This window comes from Gekko japonicus, unplaced genomic scaffold (assembly GCF_001447785.1).
Source record: "Gekko japonicus isolate JY-2015 unplaced genomic scaffold, Gekko_japonicus_V1.1 scaffold299, whole genome shotgun sequence".
In the NCBI taxonomy this organism is placed as follows: Eukaryota; Metazoa; Chordata; class Lepidosauria; order Squamata; family Gekkonidae; genus Gekko; species Gekko japonicus.
Window position 1 is genome coordinate 980,950 of NW_015170896.1, and position 20,537 is coordinate 1,001,486.

At 47.8% G+C, this 20,537-nt stretch overlaps 1 protein-coding gene across 1 annotated transcript in view; it reads left to right on the top strand.

The window, feature by feature from the left end:
• Positions 1 to 1,455: 1,455 nt before the first annotated feature.
• SLC17A7 (solute carrier family 17 (vesicular glutamate transporter), member 7) overlaps positions 1,456 to 20,537 on the top strand; it is a gene marked incomplete at its 5' end in the record, with an annotated part of 31,591 nt that continues 12,509 nt past the window's right edge. Inside the window, 8 exons of the mRNA XM_015418548.1 lie at positions 1,456 to 1,504; positions 8,736 to 8,995; positions 14,832 to 14,950; positions 16,323 to 16,437; positions 16,658 to 16,745; positions 19,385 to 19,471; positions 19,597 to 19,739; positions 19,888 to 20,037. Of these exons, the coding sequence (XP_015274034.1) occupies positions 1,456 to 1,504; positions 8,736 to 8,995; positions 14,832 to 14,950; positions 16,323 to 16,437; positions 16,658 to 16,745; positions 19,385 to 19,471; positions 19,597 to 19,739; positions 19,888 to 20,037 (1,011 nt within the window). The remainder of the gene's footprint in view (positions 1,505 to 8,735; positions 8,996 to 14,831; positions 14,951 to 16,322; positions 16,438 to 16,657; positions 16,746 to 19,384; positions 19,472 to 19,596; positions 19,740 to 19,887; positions 20,038 to 20,537) is intronic.

Below are 20,537 nucleotides of genomic sequence, written 5' to 3' on the forward strand. Positions count from 1 at the left end.
GGATGGGCCGTTGGCCTGATCCAACATGGGCCCGTTCTGCATCTAGCATTTGCTCCGTTGTTTTATCAAAGCCACACTGGAACAGAAAAAGATGCGGCTCAAAACCACATTCAAATACCCCCTGGGCCAACTCAGGCCCATTCTGCATCTAGCATTTGCTCTGATACTCTACCAAACCCACACTGGGGGTCAGGTCACACGGACATTTAGTGCGGGCTTCGCTGCTGATCCCTCGTGCATTAAAGTTTCCTGTTCATATTGGCAAACCCGCCTCCCGCACTGAAGCGGGCTGAGTCCCGCGGTTTCCGCTCTTTTTATCCGCATTTTCTGACACTCGTTGGAACAGGTGTTTTCCGATATCTCGCGCTTTGTATCTGCGGTTTTGGTATCTGGACAGTAATCCGCCGTGACCGCGCTACCTCCCCCCCCTTTTTTGTGTTTCCGGTTTAAGTTATGCGCATGTGCAAACAGGCACTTGCTTTTATTTTGGACTTTTTTAGTTTGTATGTATGCCCAAACGCATGGGAAGACAAGCGCATGCACAGGGTTTAAAAAAAAAAAAAAAAAACCCACGCCGCCGCGGGGACAGCACGTTGTGTGATCAGTACTTCGCGCGAGTGAAGCAGAAGACAGAGGGACCGTCTGACCACCTCCAAGCGATATAAAATGACGCGGATAGAAGAACTGTGGGAAAACTAGCGTGGTAAGAGGTCCGTGTGACCGCGGCCTGGAACAGAAATCCCCCTCTGCATTGCATGCCACTTTCACTTTGATTGATTGTCGGATTTTATGGGAGTGTCCACACTGCATGCCGCTTTCACTTCCTTTGATCTCTCAGTTTTATGGTACTGTCCTCATAGATTTATGGCCATTTTATGGCCGTTCTGGGGTGACTCTGCAGTCAGTACAGCATTGGCCCCTTGAGCCGCATCTTTTCCTGTTCCAGTGTGGGTTTGGTATAACAACGGAGCAAATGCTAGATGCAGAAGGGGCCACCGTACTGACTGCAGAATCACCCCTGAATGGCCATAAAACGGCCATAAATCTATGCAGACAGTTACCATAAAACCGAGATCAAAGGAAGTGAAAGCAGCATGCAGTGTGGGGGCTACCATAAAATCCAACAATCAATCAAAGTGAACCTGACGTGCAATGCAGAGGGGAATTTCTGTTCCAACGTGGGTTTGGTAAAACGACGGAGCAAATGCTAGATGCAGAATGGGCCATGGCTTCTCTTATGTTCTTACTCCATCCTCTCCTAGAGGCAGAGCTAAATCACTCTGCCATGCCACCAGTGTGAGAGCCAGTGTGGCGTAGTGGTTAAGAGTGTCAGACTGGTATTTGGGAGACCCAGGTTCAAATCCCCACTCGTGCCACAGAAGCTCGCTGGGTGACCTTGGGCCAGTCACCCACTCTCAGCCTAACCTACCTGACTGGGTTGTTGTGCGGATAAAATGGAGGAGAGGAGAATGGTGTAAGCTGCCTTGCGTCTCCATTGGGAAGAAAGGCGGGGTATAAATTTAAAAAAAAAAATTAAAATGCCCCGTAATATCCTTCTCCCAGTGCCCTGACCACTTTGAACCCTGTGGCCTCAGACACTAGGTTCACTGTTTAGGAGAAAGCCATTGTGTGCTGCAAATGTGCCCTCTCCAATGACACTTTTGACAGATTTCTGTGACATTTCTGAGGAAAATTGGGTAGCTTGGGGTGAAAACAAATTCAGTTTCTCTTACCGGGGCTGTGTCTCTCAGGAGGCATGGAACGAAGGTGGCCAGCCTCCTGGTGAGGCCTGGAGATCTCAGATTACAACTGACCTCCAGACCATAGAGATGAGGTCCCCTGGAAGGAATGTCATCTTCAGAAGGTGGACTCAATGGCTTTATTCCCGGCTGAGCTCCCACCCCTCCCCAAACCCCACCCTCTCCAAGGATCCACCCCCAAATCCCCAGCAACTTCCCCAACCCAGAACTGGAACAGAGGACAGGAAGAGGAGAACTTGGCCCTTTGTTACTGTTCTTCACCAGCGTACTTTTTGCCTTGGGAGTTGCCGCCTTTGTTCTTGGCTCGGACATGCAAGAAGTTCAGTAAGTGAACGTTTCCCTGGTGGAAAAGGCAAACCTTCTGCCTGCCTGGCTACTGTTAAAGGTACAGGATCAGAATCAGTAAAAGAATCGTCTGGAAACCAAGATGCCTCCCCCAGCTCTGTCAATCAGTGTGCAGGAGTAGCATTCTTGGGCCATGGTCATAGGGTTGCCAACTCTGGGTTGGGAAATTCCTGGAGATTTCAGGGGTGCAACCTGGGGAGGGACCTCAGTGGGGTAAAATGCCATTGAGTCCACCTTCCAAAGCAGCCGTTTTCTCCAGGGGAACTGATCCCTGTAACCTGGGGACCATTTGGAATTCCAGGAGATCTGCAGCCACCACCTGGAGGCTGGCAATGGGGATGCAGAAGGTGGACTAGGGGCAGGAGTGGGGGGGACGGGTAGAGAAATTTGTGTCTCTCCTTCCATAGGAACTCTTGTTGGGTATTGCAAGTTGAAAACACTCAGTATATCTGGGGTTAAATGTTTGTTTACGTTACTCACAGGAAGTCACATGTTTTCTCATGTAACCAATGTTCTTTAGGTGTAGGAAGCCCGGGAATTTTCTCCCTGATCTAGGGATTTGATTGGGACTAAAGTGTCAAGGTGTATTACCATTATATGGCTTCTCTTCCTGTCTTTGTTTTGGTGTTTTGAAGAAGGAGAGCAGCCATTCTCTCTTCTAGTTTTGTCTTTGTAGTGTGAGGATGTAGCCGATTTATGCTCTTTTGTTATTTTCATCCCAGTTACCCTTCCCATGCTCCCAGGTCAGTAGTTCAGCAGTTCGAGACCCGGGTGCCACATGACGGAGTGAGCTCCCGTCTCTGGTTCCAGCTCCTGCCAACCTAGCAGTTCGAAAGCAAGAAATTGCAAGTAGATAAATAGGGACCACTTCGGTGGGAAGGTAACAGAGTTCCGTGCGCCTTGGTGTTTAGTCATGCTGGCCACATGACCACGGAAACGTCTTCGGACAGTGCTGGCTCTTTGGCTTTGAAACCGAGATGAGCACCGCAACCCTAGAGTCGGATTCAACTGGCTTTCAAGCAAGGGAACCTTTACCTTTACTTTTTACCCTTCCCATGCTAGAATTTAGTAAAAACTTTATATTTTAATCACACACGGACTCTCAGTCTGAATTATTGTACTCTGGCACTGCTGGACTATCTTATCTCTGCTAAATACCATTTTTTTCAATATCCCACTATCACCCAACAACTCTGACCATGGGTGGGTTGATGGCCCCCCTCGGTGGCCATATACTTGTAGCAGCTGGTTGGATTTGGGACGCCAGGCCCATTTTGAGCAGATGGGGAGTTCTGGAGGGCGGCCACCTGTTGGCTTCAGTTCGTGCTTGGAGATCAACACCATTCCCATCTCCCATGTTTCAGGAAGGAGGTCGCACTCGCGAACTGGAAGAAGACCACAACCAAGATGCCGAAGAGGCCGGAGCACCTTTTGGGTGGGGGAGGGCTGAAGAGTCTGAGACTCTGCAGTTTGGAAAAGAGGGACTAGGCTTAGGGTTGCTGACTCTGCAATTCCTGGAGATTTCGGGGGTGCAGCCCGGAGACGGTGGGGTTTGGGAAGGTGAGGGACCTCAGCGGGGTGTAATGCCATAGCATCCGCTCTCTGAGGCAAACATGTTCTCCAGGGGAACGGATTTCTGTAGTCTGGTGATCGGTTGGAATCCCAGGAGATCCCCAGGCCCCACCTGCAAAATGGGGGGGGGGGACATGATAGACGTTTATCGAATTCTGCATGGGGTGGAGAAAGTGAAAAGAAGGAGCGTTTTCTCCTTCTCCCGTAATACCAGAGCTGGGGGGGGGGGCACCCAATGAAGTTGACAAACAAGAGGTTCAGGACAGACAGAAGGGAACACTTCAGTCCCCGACAAGTCATTCAACTGTGCACCTCGCTGCTAGAGAACGTCGTGATGGCCACGAGTGGAGGTCAGCCAGATTCATGGAGGAGAGGTCCATCAATGGCTACTAGCCATTGTGAGCAAAGGTGTTGGGTATTACAAGTTGAAAACACTCAGTATATCTGGGGTTAAATGTTTGTTTATGTTGCTCACAGGAAGTCACATGTTTCTCATGTAACCAATGTTCTTTAGATGTAGGAAGCCCGGGAATTTTCTCCCTGATCTAGGGATTCGACTGGGACTAAAGTGTCAAGGTGTATTACCATTTTATGGCTTCTCTTCCCGTCTGTCTGGTGTTCTGGAAGAAGAAGAGCAACCATAATCTCTCTCTTCTAGTTTTGTCTTTGTAGTGTAACGATGTAGCCGATTATGCTCTGTTGTTATTTTCATCCCAGTTACCCTTCCAATGCTAGAATTTAGTAAAAACTTTATATTTTAATCACACATGGACTCTCAGTCTGAATTATTTTACTCCGGCTCTGCTGGACTATTTTATCTCTGCTAAATACCATTTTTTCAATATCTCACTATCACCCAACAAAAGGGAACCTGCATATACAGAGGCCGTCAACCTCTGAATCCCCGTGCTCGGAGGCATTGTGGAGGCCTGGGGCTTGGCCTCTGTGCCCTGTTTGTTGGCCCTCCAGGGGCACTGGAGCCAGTTTGGTGCAGTGGCTAAGTGTGCGAACTCTAATCTGGGAGAACCGGGTTTGATTCCCCACTCCTCCACTTGCACCTGCTGGATGAGCTTGGGCAAGCTGTAGTTCTGTCAGAGCTGTTCTCTCAAGGACAGTTCTCGAGAGAGCTCGCTCAGCCCCACCTACCTCACAGGGCGTCTGTTGTGGGGAGGGGAAGGGAAAGGAGTTTGGAAGCTGCTCTGAGACTCCTTTCGGTAGTGAAGGGCGGGGTATAAATCCAATGTCCTCCTCTCCTCCACTGGTTGACAACTGTGTGGTACAGGATGCTGGACTAGATAGCGCACTGGGCTCTTCTTATGCTCTTAACATTAACAGACTAAACTTTTGAGACCTCTTGTGCAAGAGAGCAAGGCCACTGTTGCAGGAGAGGTGGAAACTTTTAAGGGCTCAGAAGATTCATGGAAGAAAGGGAGGAGAATCAGACTTGGAGAGAAGAAGGCCCTGTCACTTCGGTTGCTAAGCGAGAGGAGGTTTTTGGGCCAAGTGCCGAGTCTGAGCTAAGAGCCCATCTGCACTGGCTCCGATCGGAACAGCTTCTGCGTGGGCTGCCGCCGCCTCCCTACCAGGCTGACGAGATACTCTGTAAGAGCAGGAAGGGGGCGATGACGGATGAAGACTTGGGGGTGCTCCAAGACCCCTAGAATCTAAGGTTGCCAACTGGCCAGGAAAAAGAAGGCCTGTCTCTTGAGAAGAGGGCTGAGATGCAGAATACACGGGCAATTGAAACTTTTCCGTGGCATGGGAGCTGAAGTGACAGCACCCCAAGCTTGCTGCAGATCAATTTGATATTAAAGGGACAGCTAGAGGGAGCAAATTAAAAATTGGCTAAGAGAATCTCTGGCAGGAGGGTGCCTTCCGCACAGCTTATCACAGCCTCTGGGCACGCTGGCCTGGTTGGTGGATCTACCGGGAGTTGTCAGGCTGGTGCAGACCATTAAAATGATGAGATTCCAATTAAAGCAGTGGGGGGGGGGGCGGCGTGGAGAGATGTGCCCTCTGACCATTAGGTGATGCTGCCTGATTTGGCTTCCATTGACTCTGGACCTAGGACTCTGTCCCAGGTTTCCAGACTGCCCTGTTTTTTCTGTGCTTCCGCTCTCTGCTTTATGGGTGCTCTGATTATGGCTAGAGACAGATCTGAATAACCTTTCATATTTTCAGGGGGAGAGCAGACATTGATTATCTGTCCCAGTGTGGTTTGGGACACTATATGATCTTTTGTGTGGGGTTCCAACTAAAATAACCAGTCTCCAGACAGCTTCCTGAATCATCTTGGAAGCTGTAAAATGTTGTACACGGAAATTCTTTCTGCCCTCAAAAAGCAACATCTCTCCCTCCCTTTCTCTCTCTCCCCTTTCCCAGCAATTGAACAGCAAACCTAAAAAATACTAATATCGACCAGTTTGGTGTAGTGGTTAAGTGAGTAGACTTTAATCTGGGAGAACCGGGTTTGATTCCCCACTCCTCCACTTTCAGCTGCTGGATGACCTTGGGCAAGCCGTAGTTCTGGCACCGCTGTTCTTGAAAAAGAGCAGTTTCTGTCAGAGCTGTTCTCTCAGCCCCGCCTACCTCACAGGGTGTGTTGTGGGGAGGGGAAGGGAAGGGAAAGGAGTTTGTAAGCTGCTCTGAGACACCTTTGGGTAGTGAAGGGCGGGGTATATATCCAATCTCTTCTTCTTCTATCATCTACTGAGAGCCAGTTTGGTGTAGTGGTTAAGTGTGCGGACTCTAATCTGGGAGAGCTGGGTTTGATTCCCCACTCCTCCATTTGCACCTGCTGGATGACTTTGGGCAAGCTGTGGTTCTGATAAGAGCTGTTCTTGAAAAAGAGCAGTTTCTGTCAGAGGCTCTCTCAGCCCCAACTACCTCTCAGGGTGTCTGTTGTGGGGAGGGGAAGGGAAAGGAGTTTGTAAGCTGCTCTGAGACACCTTTGGGTAGTGAAGGGCGGGGTATATATCCAATCTCTTCTTCTATCATCTACTGAGAGCCAGTTTGGTATAGTGGTTAAGTGTGCGGACTCTAATCTAAGAGAGCTGGGTTTGATTCCCCACTCCTCCATTTGCACCTGCTGGATGACCTTGGGCAAGCCGTGGTTCTGATAAGAGCTGTTCTTGAAAAAGAGCAGTTTCTGTCAGAGGCTCTCTCAGCCCCAACTACCTCTCAGGGTGTCTGTTGTGGGGAGGGGAAGGAAAAGGAGTTTGTAAGTTGCTCTGAGACACCTTTGGGGTAGTAAAGGGCAGGGTATAAATCCAATCACTTCTTCTCTTCTCTCTACCATGTATGTGTGTGTGTTTGTGTGTGTGTCTCTGTGTGAAGTACCATCAAGTCTCTTCTCATTTATGGCGACCCTATGAATGAATGAATGAATTAATTAATGAATGAATTAATGAATGACCCCCAAAACGTCCTATTGTTAACAGCCTTGCTCAGGTCTTGCCAACGGAGGGCTGTGGCTTTCTTGACTGTCAATCCATCTTGTGTTGGGTCTTTCTCTGTTCCTGCTGCTTTCAATATTTCCTAGCCTTATTGCCTTGTCCAGTGACTGCTGTCTTTTCATGATGTGACCAAAGTACAATAGCCTCAATTTAGTCAGTTTAGCTTCTAGGGAGAGCTCAGCCTTGATTTGATCTAGAACCCACGGATTTGTCTTTTGGGTGGTCCGTGATATCTGTAAAACTCTCCTCCAACGCCACATTTCAAAGGAATCAACTTTCATCCTAGCGGCTTTTTTCATTTTCCAACTAAAAAAAAATATCTTATATGGCAGGAGATCCCAAAGGACTCATTGGCTGCCTGAAGCTGTAGTTCTCTTTTGGCACCACTAGGTGGTGAGCTATGCTTCTTTTTAGGCTGAGAGTGCTGTGACTGGCCCAAGGTAGCCCAGTTGGCTTCAAGTGGGGAAGTAGGGAATTGAACCTGCCTGGTTCTCCAGATTAGAGTCCACCACTCTTAACCACTATACCAAGTTGGCTCTACATTTTCCAATTTTCACACCTATACATACTAACGGGGAATACTATGGTATGAATTATCTTAATCTTGGTTTACCTTAAAGGCGTTTGTTATAAGAATCACAAAATAGTGTATATGAAGCCCTCTGAACATTCCAAAGGGTCGTGTTATTCGTGTCAATAATATTAATAATAATTAATGTTGTATTGTATTAGGTGGGTTACAAGGCTTTATGGGATGGCTGGGGGGTAGTATGGAGGGATTGGCCAGCAGCAGTATAAAACTGAAATGCAAAGCATGCTTTCTTGGAAGGAAATCCCATTGAGCTCAGTGGGACAACTTTTTGAGTAAACATGTAGATTGAGCTGTATAGATTGTGCGATGTAAGCAAAACCGTGCTGATTACAAGCCACATCATTTCTTGGCGCAGAGGTTGTGGGTCCCTTTGGTACACCATTTGGATATTTATCATGCAGAATGAGGCTGCAGCCCTGAACTAATTCGAAGCCTTTTGATGGACTAAAAACACCCCTGATTAGCTTGGGCAGCACTCTAAAAATAGTTAGTTGTTGTAAGTACTTATAAAAACGGCAGGAGGCCAGCAGCCACTTGGAGAATGGAATGCCCCTTCTAAGATGGTGCCTGCTGTGGTGCGAGTTGCCAAAGAACAAAGGAACTTAGTGTTTTTCTTCTAAACTATTGTTGTATCAAGATGCACATTTGATAAATTAATTGACTAAAAAGGTACACTCCATCAACTCCAGCTTTTCCAGTGAGGTCTAGGGCAGAGCATGGTTCCCAGGCAAGCTATTTGTGTTCCTGGATGGCCACTTTGAGAAGCGATTGATGGATGCTCAGTCTCATACAGAGGGCCTCAGCTCCCATTTGCTGATCCAGGGGCCTGCTGCCAAAGTTGGTTACCACTGAAGCCACTTTGCCTTCTCTTGATCTACCTCTAATTTGACCACTGGATGGCCTGTTGCCATATCTCAGATTTGCCACAGGGGTTACCAGCCGCTGATAACTTAGACTGTCTATTTTATGGGCTTCTACCCTTGCTCGTCTACTACCGTGTATGATCTCTTCCACACAGGATCCTTGAGCGAAAACAGCCAGGTGGGGAGATCATCGAGCTGACCGCAGAGGGACGGCCAGTAGAGGTGTCCGAGAAGCACCAGCCGGTGGTTGACTGCACATGCTTTGGCCTCCCCCGCCGCTACATCATCGCCATCCTCTGCGGCTTGGGCTTTTGCATCAGCTTTGGCATCCGCTGCAACCTGGGCGTGGCCATCGTCAGCATGGTCAACAATAATACCGTCTATCATGGGAACAAAGTCGTTATGCAGGTAAGGACAAGTCCTGTGTCCTTCAATGCAATGCTAGCTTTGACCCATTTGGTGATGGAAAGTTCCATCAAGTCAGAGCTGACTTATGGTGACCCTGTAGGGTTTTCATGGTGAGAGAGAAACAGAGGTGGTTTGCCATTGACTGCCCCTGCATAGCAACCCTAGATTTCCTTGGTGGTCTCCCATCTTGTAATGATTCCATGTTTTGGTGCGTGTGTTCCTTTAAATGTTTAGTTTGACTGCAGTAATATGAGAAGAGTGATAGAGGGTGACAACTGTGATTTGATTGGCTGCTAACTGAGAGTGTGGGAGGAGGGGTGTCTGACAGGATTCTGTGTGTGTGTCTATGAGGAGATTCTGTGATGAGAGAGACAAGTATGGAAGAGTTTTGAAGAGAGTCTATGTGACTCTGAGAGTTATGAAGGATTCTGTGTGTGAAGTCTGAAGAGTGAACATAGTCTGTGGGATTATAGGATTTGGAGTCTATTTCCGAATGAATAAGACCAACAGTTTAGTCTGTGTGACTAAGAGAGTTGATCTTATTCTGCGTGAATAAAACAAAGAGACTAGCCTGTGTGGCGATATGTATCTATATAGATGAGAGTTAGAGAGAGATTATACTGAATGTATAAGCCTGTCAGAGTGGAGTTTGGAGTTTGAGAGACTGTTTATGGCACCAAGCTTTGCCAGTTGCATTTACAAGTTCCTTTCTTCAGCAGCTGTTCAAAATAACCAGAAACCTATTTTGTTCTTTATTAAATAAATCAATTTTTGTTTAAACTTATCCCAGAAATCTTCCTCAGGGCCACATAGTCCTCTGAAGTGCCCAGACCCAGGGTCAGACTACCAAAAGAGAGATAATTGGAATTTTAATTCCTGGTGGCAGAAGAAGACTACCAAGTTTATACACAGAGAGAGTGTTTAAAGGTAAAACCCAGGGCTATTTTTGGGCAGGAACCACAGGAACGGAGTTCCGGCTGGCTCCCAAGTTGACCACGCCCAGCAGGAAATCATTAGCATAATAGGCCACATCCAACAGCAGAAACTCATTAGGATTACATTAGGGCTACATTAGGGGTGTGGCCTAACATGCAAAGGAGTTCCTGCTACAAAAAAAGCCTTAGGTATTGACAACAAACAAGGTAAACAGAATAAGAAGCAAAAGGTGGGTGTGGCTGGATGACTATACTTCTGGTAACATGGGGGTGTGCCCTAATATGCTAATGAGCTATGCTCTCATGGGTGTGGCTGGATATGCTAATGAGTTTCTGTTGTTGGGTGTGGCCTATTATGCTAATGAGTTCCTGCTGGGCTTTTTCTACAAAAAAAGCCCTGGTAAAACCATTTCCCCTATAAGCAAGGACGCCACACATCCAAATGCTAGCCAGGGCTGACCCTGCTTAGCTTCTGAGATCTGATGAAATCGGGCTAGCCTGGGCCATACAGGTCAGAGCTTGACTCATTTAGGGTGCTGCTTATGGACAGAGCTCCCAAAGACTGTGGTGGAATACAGCAGGCGTAACTCAAAAAAAAAATGGAACATATCTTTTATGATCTGATTATATTTTATGTATTTATTTAAAATATGTATATGCTTGCTTTCTCCCACTGGCAATGGGACCCAAGGCAGGTTACAAAACCAATACCATTTAAAAATCACAAAAATACAACAATTGAAACAGCCAGTAAAACCTAATAAATAACCTCCATTCATTGATCCCTGCCGCAAAAGACCCAACAGACTGTATAGGCATCACGGGTCCTCAAAGCTCAGTTTGGCAGCCCTTACAAAATTTCGATGGAGACGAGAGCTTCCTTAATTCCTTGGGGAGATTTACAGTGCTGTCCTAAACATAGTTACACCTTTCTAAGTCCACTGAAATCAAATCAGTGGGCTTAGAAGGCTGTAACTCTGTTTATGATTGCACTGTTATAACCCGCCTTTGGAAGAGGAAGGAGGAGGAGGAGGAGATTGGATTTATACCCGGCCCTACCTGAAGGAGTCTCCGAGGGGCTTACAATCTCCTTTCCCTTCCCCTCCCCACAACAGACACCCTGTGAGGTAGGTGGGGCTGAGAGAGCTCTTTTGAGAACTGCTCGTGAGAGAACAGCTCTGAAAGAACTTATGACTGACCCAAGGTCACACCAGCAGCTGCATGTGGAGGCGTGGGGAATCAAACCTGGTTCTCCCAGATCAGAGTGTGGGGTCACTCTTCTTGGGGTGCAGGGGTGCACGCGATGCAAAGACGACAGGACACAAACGGCTGCTGGAAACTCTGTGTCTCGCCAGGCTTGAGCAGAGATATGTATGGAAAATAATTCCCCCGTCCCCCTCCTTTATTCCTCTCTTCGTCAGGGAATTTTACAGGAATACGTTCATGGCATGGAATGTGTTGATCTCAACCTTACAGCTCCTTATCTCTTGTCACCCTGCCAAGGTAGCTTCTCACGATGAACGCAGCGGATGTTTTCTGCCTAGAGCAATTAGCTTAATACTTAGGTTCCCAACCTTTCCAGGAGAACAGCCAGGAGACCAGTGCCCTCGTGCGGGTTTGCTACGTAGTCAGCACTGCCCTCCAACATCAGAGTCTGTGCTCTTAACCACTACACCAAGCCACTACACTCAAAATGATCTCTGAGAAAGGCTCCAACAGATTAAGAATGTAAAGAAAAAATTACAGAACCCCCCCCCCACAATTGAAACCAGGAGCGGAATAAATGGGACACAATTCTAATCTTTCAAAAAGCAATCGAAAGTCTCTCTTGCTATCAACCCTCGAGCAGCCATTAACGATTAGGAGCCCATCTCTCCTTATATATAATTGAATAGTGGGTGCCAAAGTTCTAATTCTAAAATGCACTCCCTTAGTGTATGGCTGATGGCACTGCTCCTCAGCATATATCGCCACCAATCAGAAGGCAAAGCCCGGGTCCCGCCCACACCACAACTGCTGCGACAACCTGGTCTTTTGCATATGGAAGCTGATTGGACTTCAGTCCATTCCACACCTCAAACTCCCCCCCCCCCCGCAAGGCAGTTGGAATTTTCAGTTGCATAACATACCTCATAGGGGAGAGGAGAATGGGTAACAATGGTTACCACTCTCCAGGTGAGGGCTACAGATAACTCAAACATACAAATGCTCTTCAGGTAGCAGAGATCAGTCCCTCTGGAGAAAACAGTGGACTCTGTCATTAAACCCTGCTGAGGTCGCCACAGGAAACTGACACTGTTTGCCCAAAGCCAGAGCACTCTCCCAGAGCCTCTTTCTAGATCCCGTTGTATTTATTTCCGCAACGGGCATTATTTCTAGTTGTTAATAACTAGAGAAGCCAGCCTTTTCCAGGCACTGTTGATCTTAATGTCTTTAGATCTTCTTGGCTCCAAGCAAAAGTTATTTACTGACTGGTCTTTAAAGCTTTTAAGGAAGAGCTCCTCATAGGCTGCACAAATCCGAGCGTTAAGATCACCAACCAGCGTAAGCGGAACTGATGGATACATATCTCCAATTTTCTGTATACAGGTGTTCAGTCTGCCCCAGTGGTACGTCAGTGCTGATTTATATGCGGTTGGAGGAATATATGTGCTAATCAGTATAAAAGAGAAGTTACGAAACTGCAGGAGTAAAACAATCACATAAGGCGGTTCGCTCGATAGCACTGTAACATTGACCAGTAGACCAGTAGAGATCAAGCAAGCAATTCCTGCAGAGGGGCGACTTAGTTTATTTCTTTCAAAAGCCTCAAGAGAATAAGTGGTGAAGCCAGAAAGATAGACTTTACTAAGCTGCCAAGTTTCCTGAAGCAAGACTATGTCATAGTCAGGGCTTTTTTTGTGGAAAAAGCCCAGCAGGAACTCATTAGCATAATAGGCCACACCCAACAGCAGAAACTCATTAGCATATTAGGCCACACCCCTGACAGCACAGCTCATTGGCATTATAGGCCACACCCCCATGTTACCAGAAGTGTGCTCATCCAGCCACACCCACCTTTTGCTTCTTATTCCGTTTACCTTGTTTGTTGTCAAAACCCAGGGCCTTTTTTGTAGCAGGAACTCCTTTGCATGTTAGGCCACACACCCCTAATGTAGCCAATCCTAATGAGTTCCTGCTGTTGAGTGTGGCCTATTATGATAATGAGTCCCTGCTGGGTGTGGCCAACTTGGAAGCCAGCTGGAACTCCGTTCCTGCGCGTTCCTGCCCAAAAATAGCCCTGGTCATAGTTAGGTAGGAACTTCTTGGTTTCTTGGGATCCTACTCTGTTTCCACATCCTCCCATATTCCATGAGAGAGGAATTTCAGTTTCCACATGCTGACACTGAGTCAGGCATTCCTCTTCTCAAATGGGGTGGCATCGGGATCAAACTCATTAACTTTGGATGAAGGTTGAAGGATCGTGGCCTGTTCCATGAAGTAGTGTTGCTAAAATGGGTTCAAGTGACCATTCCCTTTCGGTATTGATGGTATTAGAGCAGGGGTGTCAAACACAAGGCCCGGGGGCCAGAACTGGCCCATCCAGGGCTCTTATGTGACCCACAAGCCACTAGTGCAAGGGGGGGGGAGTGGGCCACTCCAATTGTGGCTTCAGCATGGCAGAACAGCCTCATCTGCAGCAGTCAAGCAGCGTGGGAGTGTCTGCCTAGTGCTGCACCGCTGGCTTTCCAGTCTGCCCGTGTGGGTTTTCCTTTGTAGCCCCCTCCCAGCCCATGGGGACTTGCGGTGAGGATACAACTCGAAGCTTACCAGCTGCTGTCCTTTATACAGTTTCTATCTCTGGTACCTGGCATTATGTTTTCTGGCACACACGGCCTGGTCCGACAACGTGACATTTATGTCAGATCCAGCCCTCGTAACAAATGAGTTCAACACCTCTGTTTTAGAGGGCAAATCTATTTCAAGGTGTTTTGTCGAGACTCATTCTCAGCAGGGGGCAGGTCCTTTATATGAGTAAGCTCGGCATCTTTAATCACATAACGACTTTTGCAGTAGCAACCTTTAAATTCTTCCTTGTTTTCCAGCGGAAGAAGGTTTATTGTGGGACGAGGGTTTGCTGTTTGTGACTCCGGTTGCAAAAACAGTACAGACAACAAATAAAATAGAAAGCCATCGAGATGGGTTTTACTGGTGGGACAGCTTCACGGGAAAGGGCCTGTCCCAGGCAGGGATTCCTAAAGGGCAGGCAAAAATTCCCGTGGAGTCTGAGTACACAGTCCCATTTCTATGGAAGGAGGAGGTCTTTCAGATACCCTAATCTCAGACCATTTAGTGACACAGAGATACAGTAGACGGAAGAAAGCTTCACCTGTTGCATTTATGCTGGTTAACGTTACTGACCTTTTGTCCATGAAAGTTGTGGCAGACCAAGTGTCTCGGGCATAAAGTTGCCAACAGCCTGGAGGAAACAGAGGTTTAATGGGCTGTTATTCTCCAAATGATGTTGCTTACCTCCATGCCATGAAAACCTGCGCATGAAACCTTCTTTAAAGGGACAGGACATCCCCCCCCCCCTTCCAGGTAGCTGCCAGCCCTCCAAGTCAGGCATGGCTGGTTCAAAACAGCTTGTGCAGATAATGGAATGCTGAGCTTTCCCGGAAGCACTTGGGGGCCTGACCGTTGACCTGGAAACTCTCCTCTCTTACTCCAAATGTACTGTGGAAGGCTATGAACTTTGCATATCCTTAGATACTCTCTGCTTGATTATTACTTCACACATTCCAGAGTAATTGACACAGGACCGGGATTCTCAAATTAAGTCCTAGTTTCTCCCCTGGGGATGTTGGCTCTGCTCGCTGCCCTTCTCTACCGATATTGTTCCTCCTTTCCCTTCCTTTCAGAAAGCTGAGTTCAGCTGGGATCCAGAGACAGTGGGCATGATTCATGGGTCCTTCTTCTGGGGTTACATTGTCACCCAGATCCCCGGCGGATTCATAGCACAGAAATTTGCAGCTAACAGGTAAGAACTAAGTGGGGGTGTTGTAATTTATGGCTCACCTACAGGTGGAAGCTGCGGTGGCTCAAGTGATTAAGACGCTGAACTGCAGGCTGTGGAAGGTCAGTAGTTCAGCAGTTTGAGACCCGAGTGTGCCGCGTGACGGAGTGAGCTCCCGTCTCTAGTTCCAGCTCCTGCCAACCTAGCAGTTCAAAAGCAAGAGATTGCAAGTAGATAAATAGGTACTACTTCCGTGGGACGGTAATATTCCGTGCGCCTCGGTGTTTAGTCATGCCGGCCACATGACCATGGAAACGTCTTCAGACAGCGCTGGCTCTTTGGCTTTGAAACAGAGATGAGTACCGCAACCCTAGAGTCGGATTCGACTGGCTTTCAAGCAAGGGAACCTTTACCTTTTTACAGATTAGGTAAATAATCTCCCCAAGCTGGGGGCACACTTGCAGATTTCTTTCTGTGAACATAAAACAATTCCAGAAATCTGTGTACTGCTCTACCAAGGAGCCTTTTTACCCCAGCCCAGTGTATTGCATTGCTATAATAGAGAACATTTACCTCACCAGAGACAGACATGTTTTTGAGGTAGAATGACTCGACAAATACCAAATATGTCAGTTATTAATAATGATACTTGTTACCTTTTACAGTTGATGTTGGTTGTATAATATTTTGGGTCCGCAGTTTGGGTATCATGGACCGTTAATTTTTTCCCACCACAAATAATGGATTTCGTGGGTGACAGTTGGAATTGGTTGGGAGTCATGAACACAATTGATGTACTTTTTTCCCACAGAGTGGACAGAGTGGTTTCAACAGCAAGGCGTAGCTGGTGACTATATTTAAATGTAGGCCCATGAAAAGCTTTGCAGACCAATTTCGGCACACGGTTAAAAGCAGAAGAACAGGCTAAGCTGAGGTTTCAGGGAGAGGAAGGAACCTCAGCGAGATATGATTCCATACAGCCCACCCTCCAAAACAGCCATTTTCTCCAGGGGAACTGATCCCTGGAGTCTGGAGGTCAGTTGTAATTCCAGGAGATCTTGAGGCCCCACCTGGAGGTTGGTAACCCTAGTACTTCTAGATATCAGTTGTGGCAGGCCTGGCCGTCATACCCTGCTTGTAGACTTTCCCAAGGCATCTGATTAGCCATTTAAGTATGTATTTATATATTTATAAATTAACTATGCTGGCTTCTGTTTCTAGGCCTGTCTGTACACAAGGGAGATGTGAACCAAGACCTTCCTGTTTCACAGCTTGGTCACTTACACAACATGAGTTCCCATTTGCCAAACAAGATGGATGCTTCTCAATGAGGAGAGACGGGGCTAATGAGTACTAGTCTTGTAGTTCCTATTAACACCCGCTTTCCGGCTCACAGGGTCTTTGGCTTTGCTATCGTGGCAACGTCCACCCTGAATATGCTCATCCCATCAGCTGCCCGAGTCCACTACGGCTGTGTCATCTTTGTGAGGATCCTGCAAGGCCTTGTGGAGGTAAGCCCTGGGTCGTGATCCCTGGACACCCCACCATATCTAGCAGTTAACCCCTGTCCCTCTTCCTTTGGCACGGTACCCCCACTCTCCGGCCACATAACCCTCTCCTAGGGAAGGTGGGTCAGAGTTATGGGTCAGAGGTTTACGGCCCTGCATCTTCTTCTCCGGATGAAATGTTGCTCTGGTCTTTATGTAATACCCTGTGCCCTCCTCCCTCCAGGGGGTCACATACCCAGCATGCCATGGTATCTGGAGCAAATGGGCGCCCCCATTGGAACGTAGCCGCCTGGCAACAACGGCCTTCTGCGGTAAGGTAACCCTTCGTCAGGGAAGGAAACTGTGTCAGATGGAGGAGTCTGAGGGATAAACCTCATCAAGCTCTGTCCCGTGTCTTGAACTTGATACAAGTTGACTTAACATATAAGGAATAGAAGAACTTGCGCTTGATACAAGTTGATTTAACTCTTAAGGGAATCGCAGGACATATAAGAGAATATAAGAACATAAGAAGGGTCAGGCCAGTAGTTCATCTAGTCCAGCATTCTGTTTCACACAGCGGCCAAACAGTTGTCCCTGAGGACTCCTGGCACACCGGATCTTATTTATTGATTTGCTGAAATGTTCATCTTCAACACTCTCCACTCTGAAGGCTCAGAGGTCATTTCGGGGGGGGGGTTCGCGGGGGATCGCAGTTCCCCCGGGTGAGGTGCACACGACGAAGCCCCGCCCCCTGCTTCCAGCCCTCATTCGGCCAGGAGGAGGCAGAAGAAAAGGGAGGGTAAGTTGCTTCCTCCCCGCCTCTCCCCACCCCTGCCCGTTTGGGGCCAGGGAGGGCCTTGGCGGGGCTTCCTCGCATTCCCGTCGGCCTTGCAGGTCCACCGCCGGGCCCCTGATGTCAGGGGGTGTGGCATATGCTAATGAGTTCCCCTAGCTCTTTTTCTACGAAACGACCCCTGTGAAGGCTCATGACAAGACTGCTTCCAAATAACAATTAACAGTATTATAATATAAGTAGAGGGCCATCCTGTCCACTAGGTGGCCCTAGGCAATTGCCTAGGGAGTCAGTGATGGAGGGTGGCAACCAGCCCTGCCACGGGGCGGGCTGTTTGGGTGCCCTAACTTTGGGCTGGCCGCAATATCCTGAAGAAAGAGACCAGCTCTAAGGTAATACAATCAAGAATGGAGCTAGATCTCTTTTAAAGGCAGGTTGTAGCGATTAAACGTGAATGGGAACCTAGTTCAATTAATGGGAAGGGGAAGAGGAGGAAAAGAACGAACACAAGGCCTGAAAAAAATGAGAAAAGTTTAACATGGCACCTGAGGTTCTTGGGACTAAGCACTAGGTGAGTAGCTGAGGGAAGGAAGGTCCAAAGTCAGGGTGCTCCTGTAGAGAAGGCCCTGCCTTTGGTAGCAATCCTCTTTACCTCAAATGACGGAGACACAAAGTGCAGGACCTTTGACAAGGACCTTAACTGCTATGCAGGTTCATATGGAAGGCTTAGCAGTGACTTCAGTAGACTTAGAAAGGAGAAACTCTGTTTAGGATTGCACTGTAAATGGTCCTTATCCTGGCTGGCAATCAAGCTGCCACGTTTTCCCCCAATTGAATCTTCTGTTCTTGTCCAACGGAGTCCAGAACTCTACTTTAGAGTCACATCTTGACCTTTTTTTTTTTTTTTAGTAAGTGAGTTGAACAGAGATTGGGTAACTCACAGTCTGGACCTATCATGACCAGTTGAGCCAAGTGAGTCTCAAATTTAAGTGGAATCCACCTCTAAACTTATTGTATTTCTGGGGACTCATTTGCAAAGTAACAGGACATCACTTTCCCCCTGCCCTTTTGAAGAATGCAGGGATCGCGCATCAGTGAACAAGTATATATTTTATTTTCCAGATTTATATTATATCTAATAGTCAAGTGTGGCCTAATCTGTGGATACTCAAATCTACGGATCAGGGCACAGTGACATAAATAGACAGGCAAACTTGGGGGACTCCCTAAGTGTGCAGAAAAACCTGAAACCCTACAAATATTACAGGGGGGGGCTTAAATTTGCTCAAAATAGAGACAACAAACTTACCTGTGTCCTGGAGAAGCGGCCAGGGTAGAGTCTGGGAGCCACTCCCAGCACAGCTGCAGTGGAGTCCAGGAGCCACTCCGGCGCAGTGTCCTGGAAGAACTCTGGGCCAGGCCATGATGGCAGGTCTGTCCAAGAACCACTCTGGGGCGGAGGCAGCTGCAAAAGCCTGGAGCCAAGCTGGGCTTGGCAATGGTGGACGGGGGGTTGGGGGTTGGAAGGGAGGTGCACCTGGGCTCAGTGGGCACGGAGTGGGAGGATAGGATCCCCCCTGTGAGTCTTGCGGGACCCCGCTTGTAAATACTTAATATGAATAGTAAGGCTTGGATCCCATCAATGAGGTCTGGGAAGCCCAATGGCAAATTTGGGTTGGCCTCTGCATAGTATGTGAAATGGCCATGAAATACCTTTTCATGCTCAATAATGCTTAGGGACATATTCCATGCATGCTGCACACTCCTTCTTCTTCCCCTAGCAGTTCCATTTGTGCAAGATTGAAGGTTTTCAGTGAGTGAGCACAGAACAGGAAGCATATTCCATGACAGAGGCCATCTAGCACACATGGAACCTATCCACAGTATCCAAACCCAGAGCATTATCAAGCATTGCAGTTGTACTCCATGGCCATTTCACACATTATGTAGAGGCTAACCCTAATTTGCCATTGACCTTCCCAGAACCTCCTCTCTCACCTCCTCATCCCCTGCCTCATGAGTCCCATCCATGCTAGAATCACACAACCCATTTTGGGTCCCAGTCCACAGTTTGAGAATGACTGCCCAAATCCGCTGAGAAAGTCAACTTAGAGCAAAGGATGCTGGGGTCTTCTGCTTTTATACTTGGCTAACCTTTTTGATGTATCTTTGCAGGGTCCTATGCGGGGGCTGTGGTGGCCATGCCCCTGGCTGGGATTCTAGTCCAGTATACTGGGTGGAGCTCTGTGTTTTATGTTTACGGTAAGAAAACTGGAGACCAGTCAACCTAACTTTGATGACAGGTCTCTCCCCTGTCCAAGCCTTGTTGGATTGTAACAAAGATTCCTCCCCGCCCTCAATGCATCCTTCGTTCTGTTCCTTGGCAGGCAGTTTTGGTATCTTCTGGTACATATTTTGGCTGCTGGTTTCCTACGAAAGTCCTGCACAGCACCCGACCATCTCAGAAGAAGAGAGGAAATACATCGAAGAAACCATTGGTGAAGGCTGCAGTCTTATGAATCCACTTGTGGTAAGAGACTTGGAGCAACAGAGAAGCTCACTCCAGAGGACTTTGGACTGCTTCTCTGGCCCACTGCTAGAGGGGAGTCCTGCAAACACGGGGGGGGGGGGGGGCCCGTGGAAATATTCACAGCTGCTTTCTTGCTCCCTTCTGGCAGAAATTCAAAGCCCCATGGCGCAAGTTTTTCACGTCCATGCCTGTCTATGCCATCATAGTGGCCAATTTTTGCCGGAGCTGGACCTTCTATTTGCTCTTAATCAGCCAACCAGCCTATTTTGAAGAAGTTTTTGGATTTGAAATCAGTAAGGTAAGAAATGGTGTTTCTATCTGTGTTTGGCTAAGACTCTGGGGGAATCTTTCCTACCATTCAGTAGCAGAGACTGCCTTATTTGGTACTGCTATATTGGTTGGAAAGAAGAGTGTCTCTAGGCATGCACGAAGTTGCCTCCTGCATCACTTGAGTCAGGGTTGATGGAAATCTTAGCCCAAAGAATTCAGGCTCCCCAAATCTGAAAACTTAAAAAAAAAACCAAACTGTCAAGTGGATAGCAGAAATCAAAAGACTGGATCCGAAGACTCTTTCTGTGAAAGGGGGCCTCAAACCCAAAATTTCCAATACAGAACTTTTTGTGTGTGCCTGTGTGTGTGTGCGCGTGCATGCGCATGCGCCTGGAAGTTATGGTTGACTCCCGGTGACCCCTAGTGGGACTTGGACATTTCAGAGAGGTGGCTTGATCGCCTGCCTCTGTATCCCAGTCCTGGTATTCCTTGGAGGTCTCCCTTCCAAGTACTTGCCGGGGTCAGCCC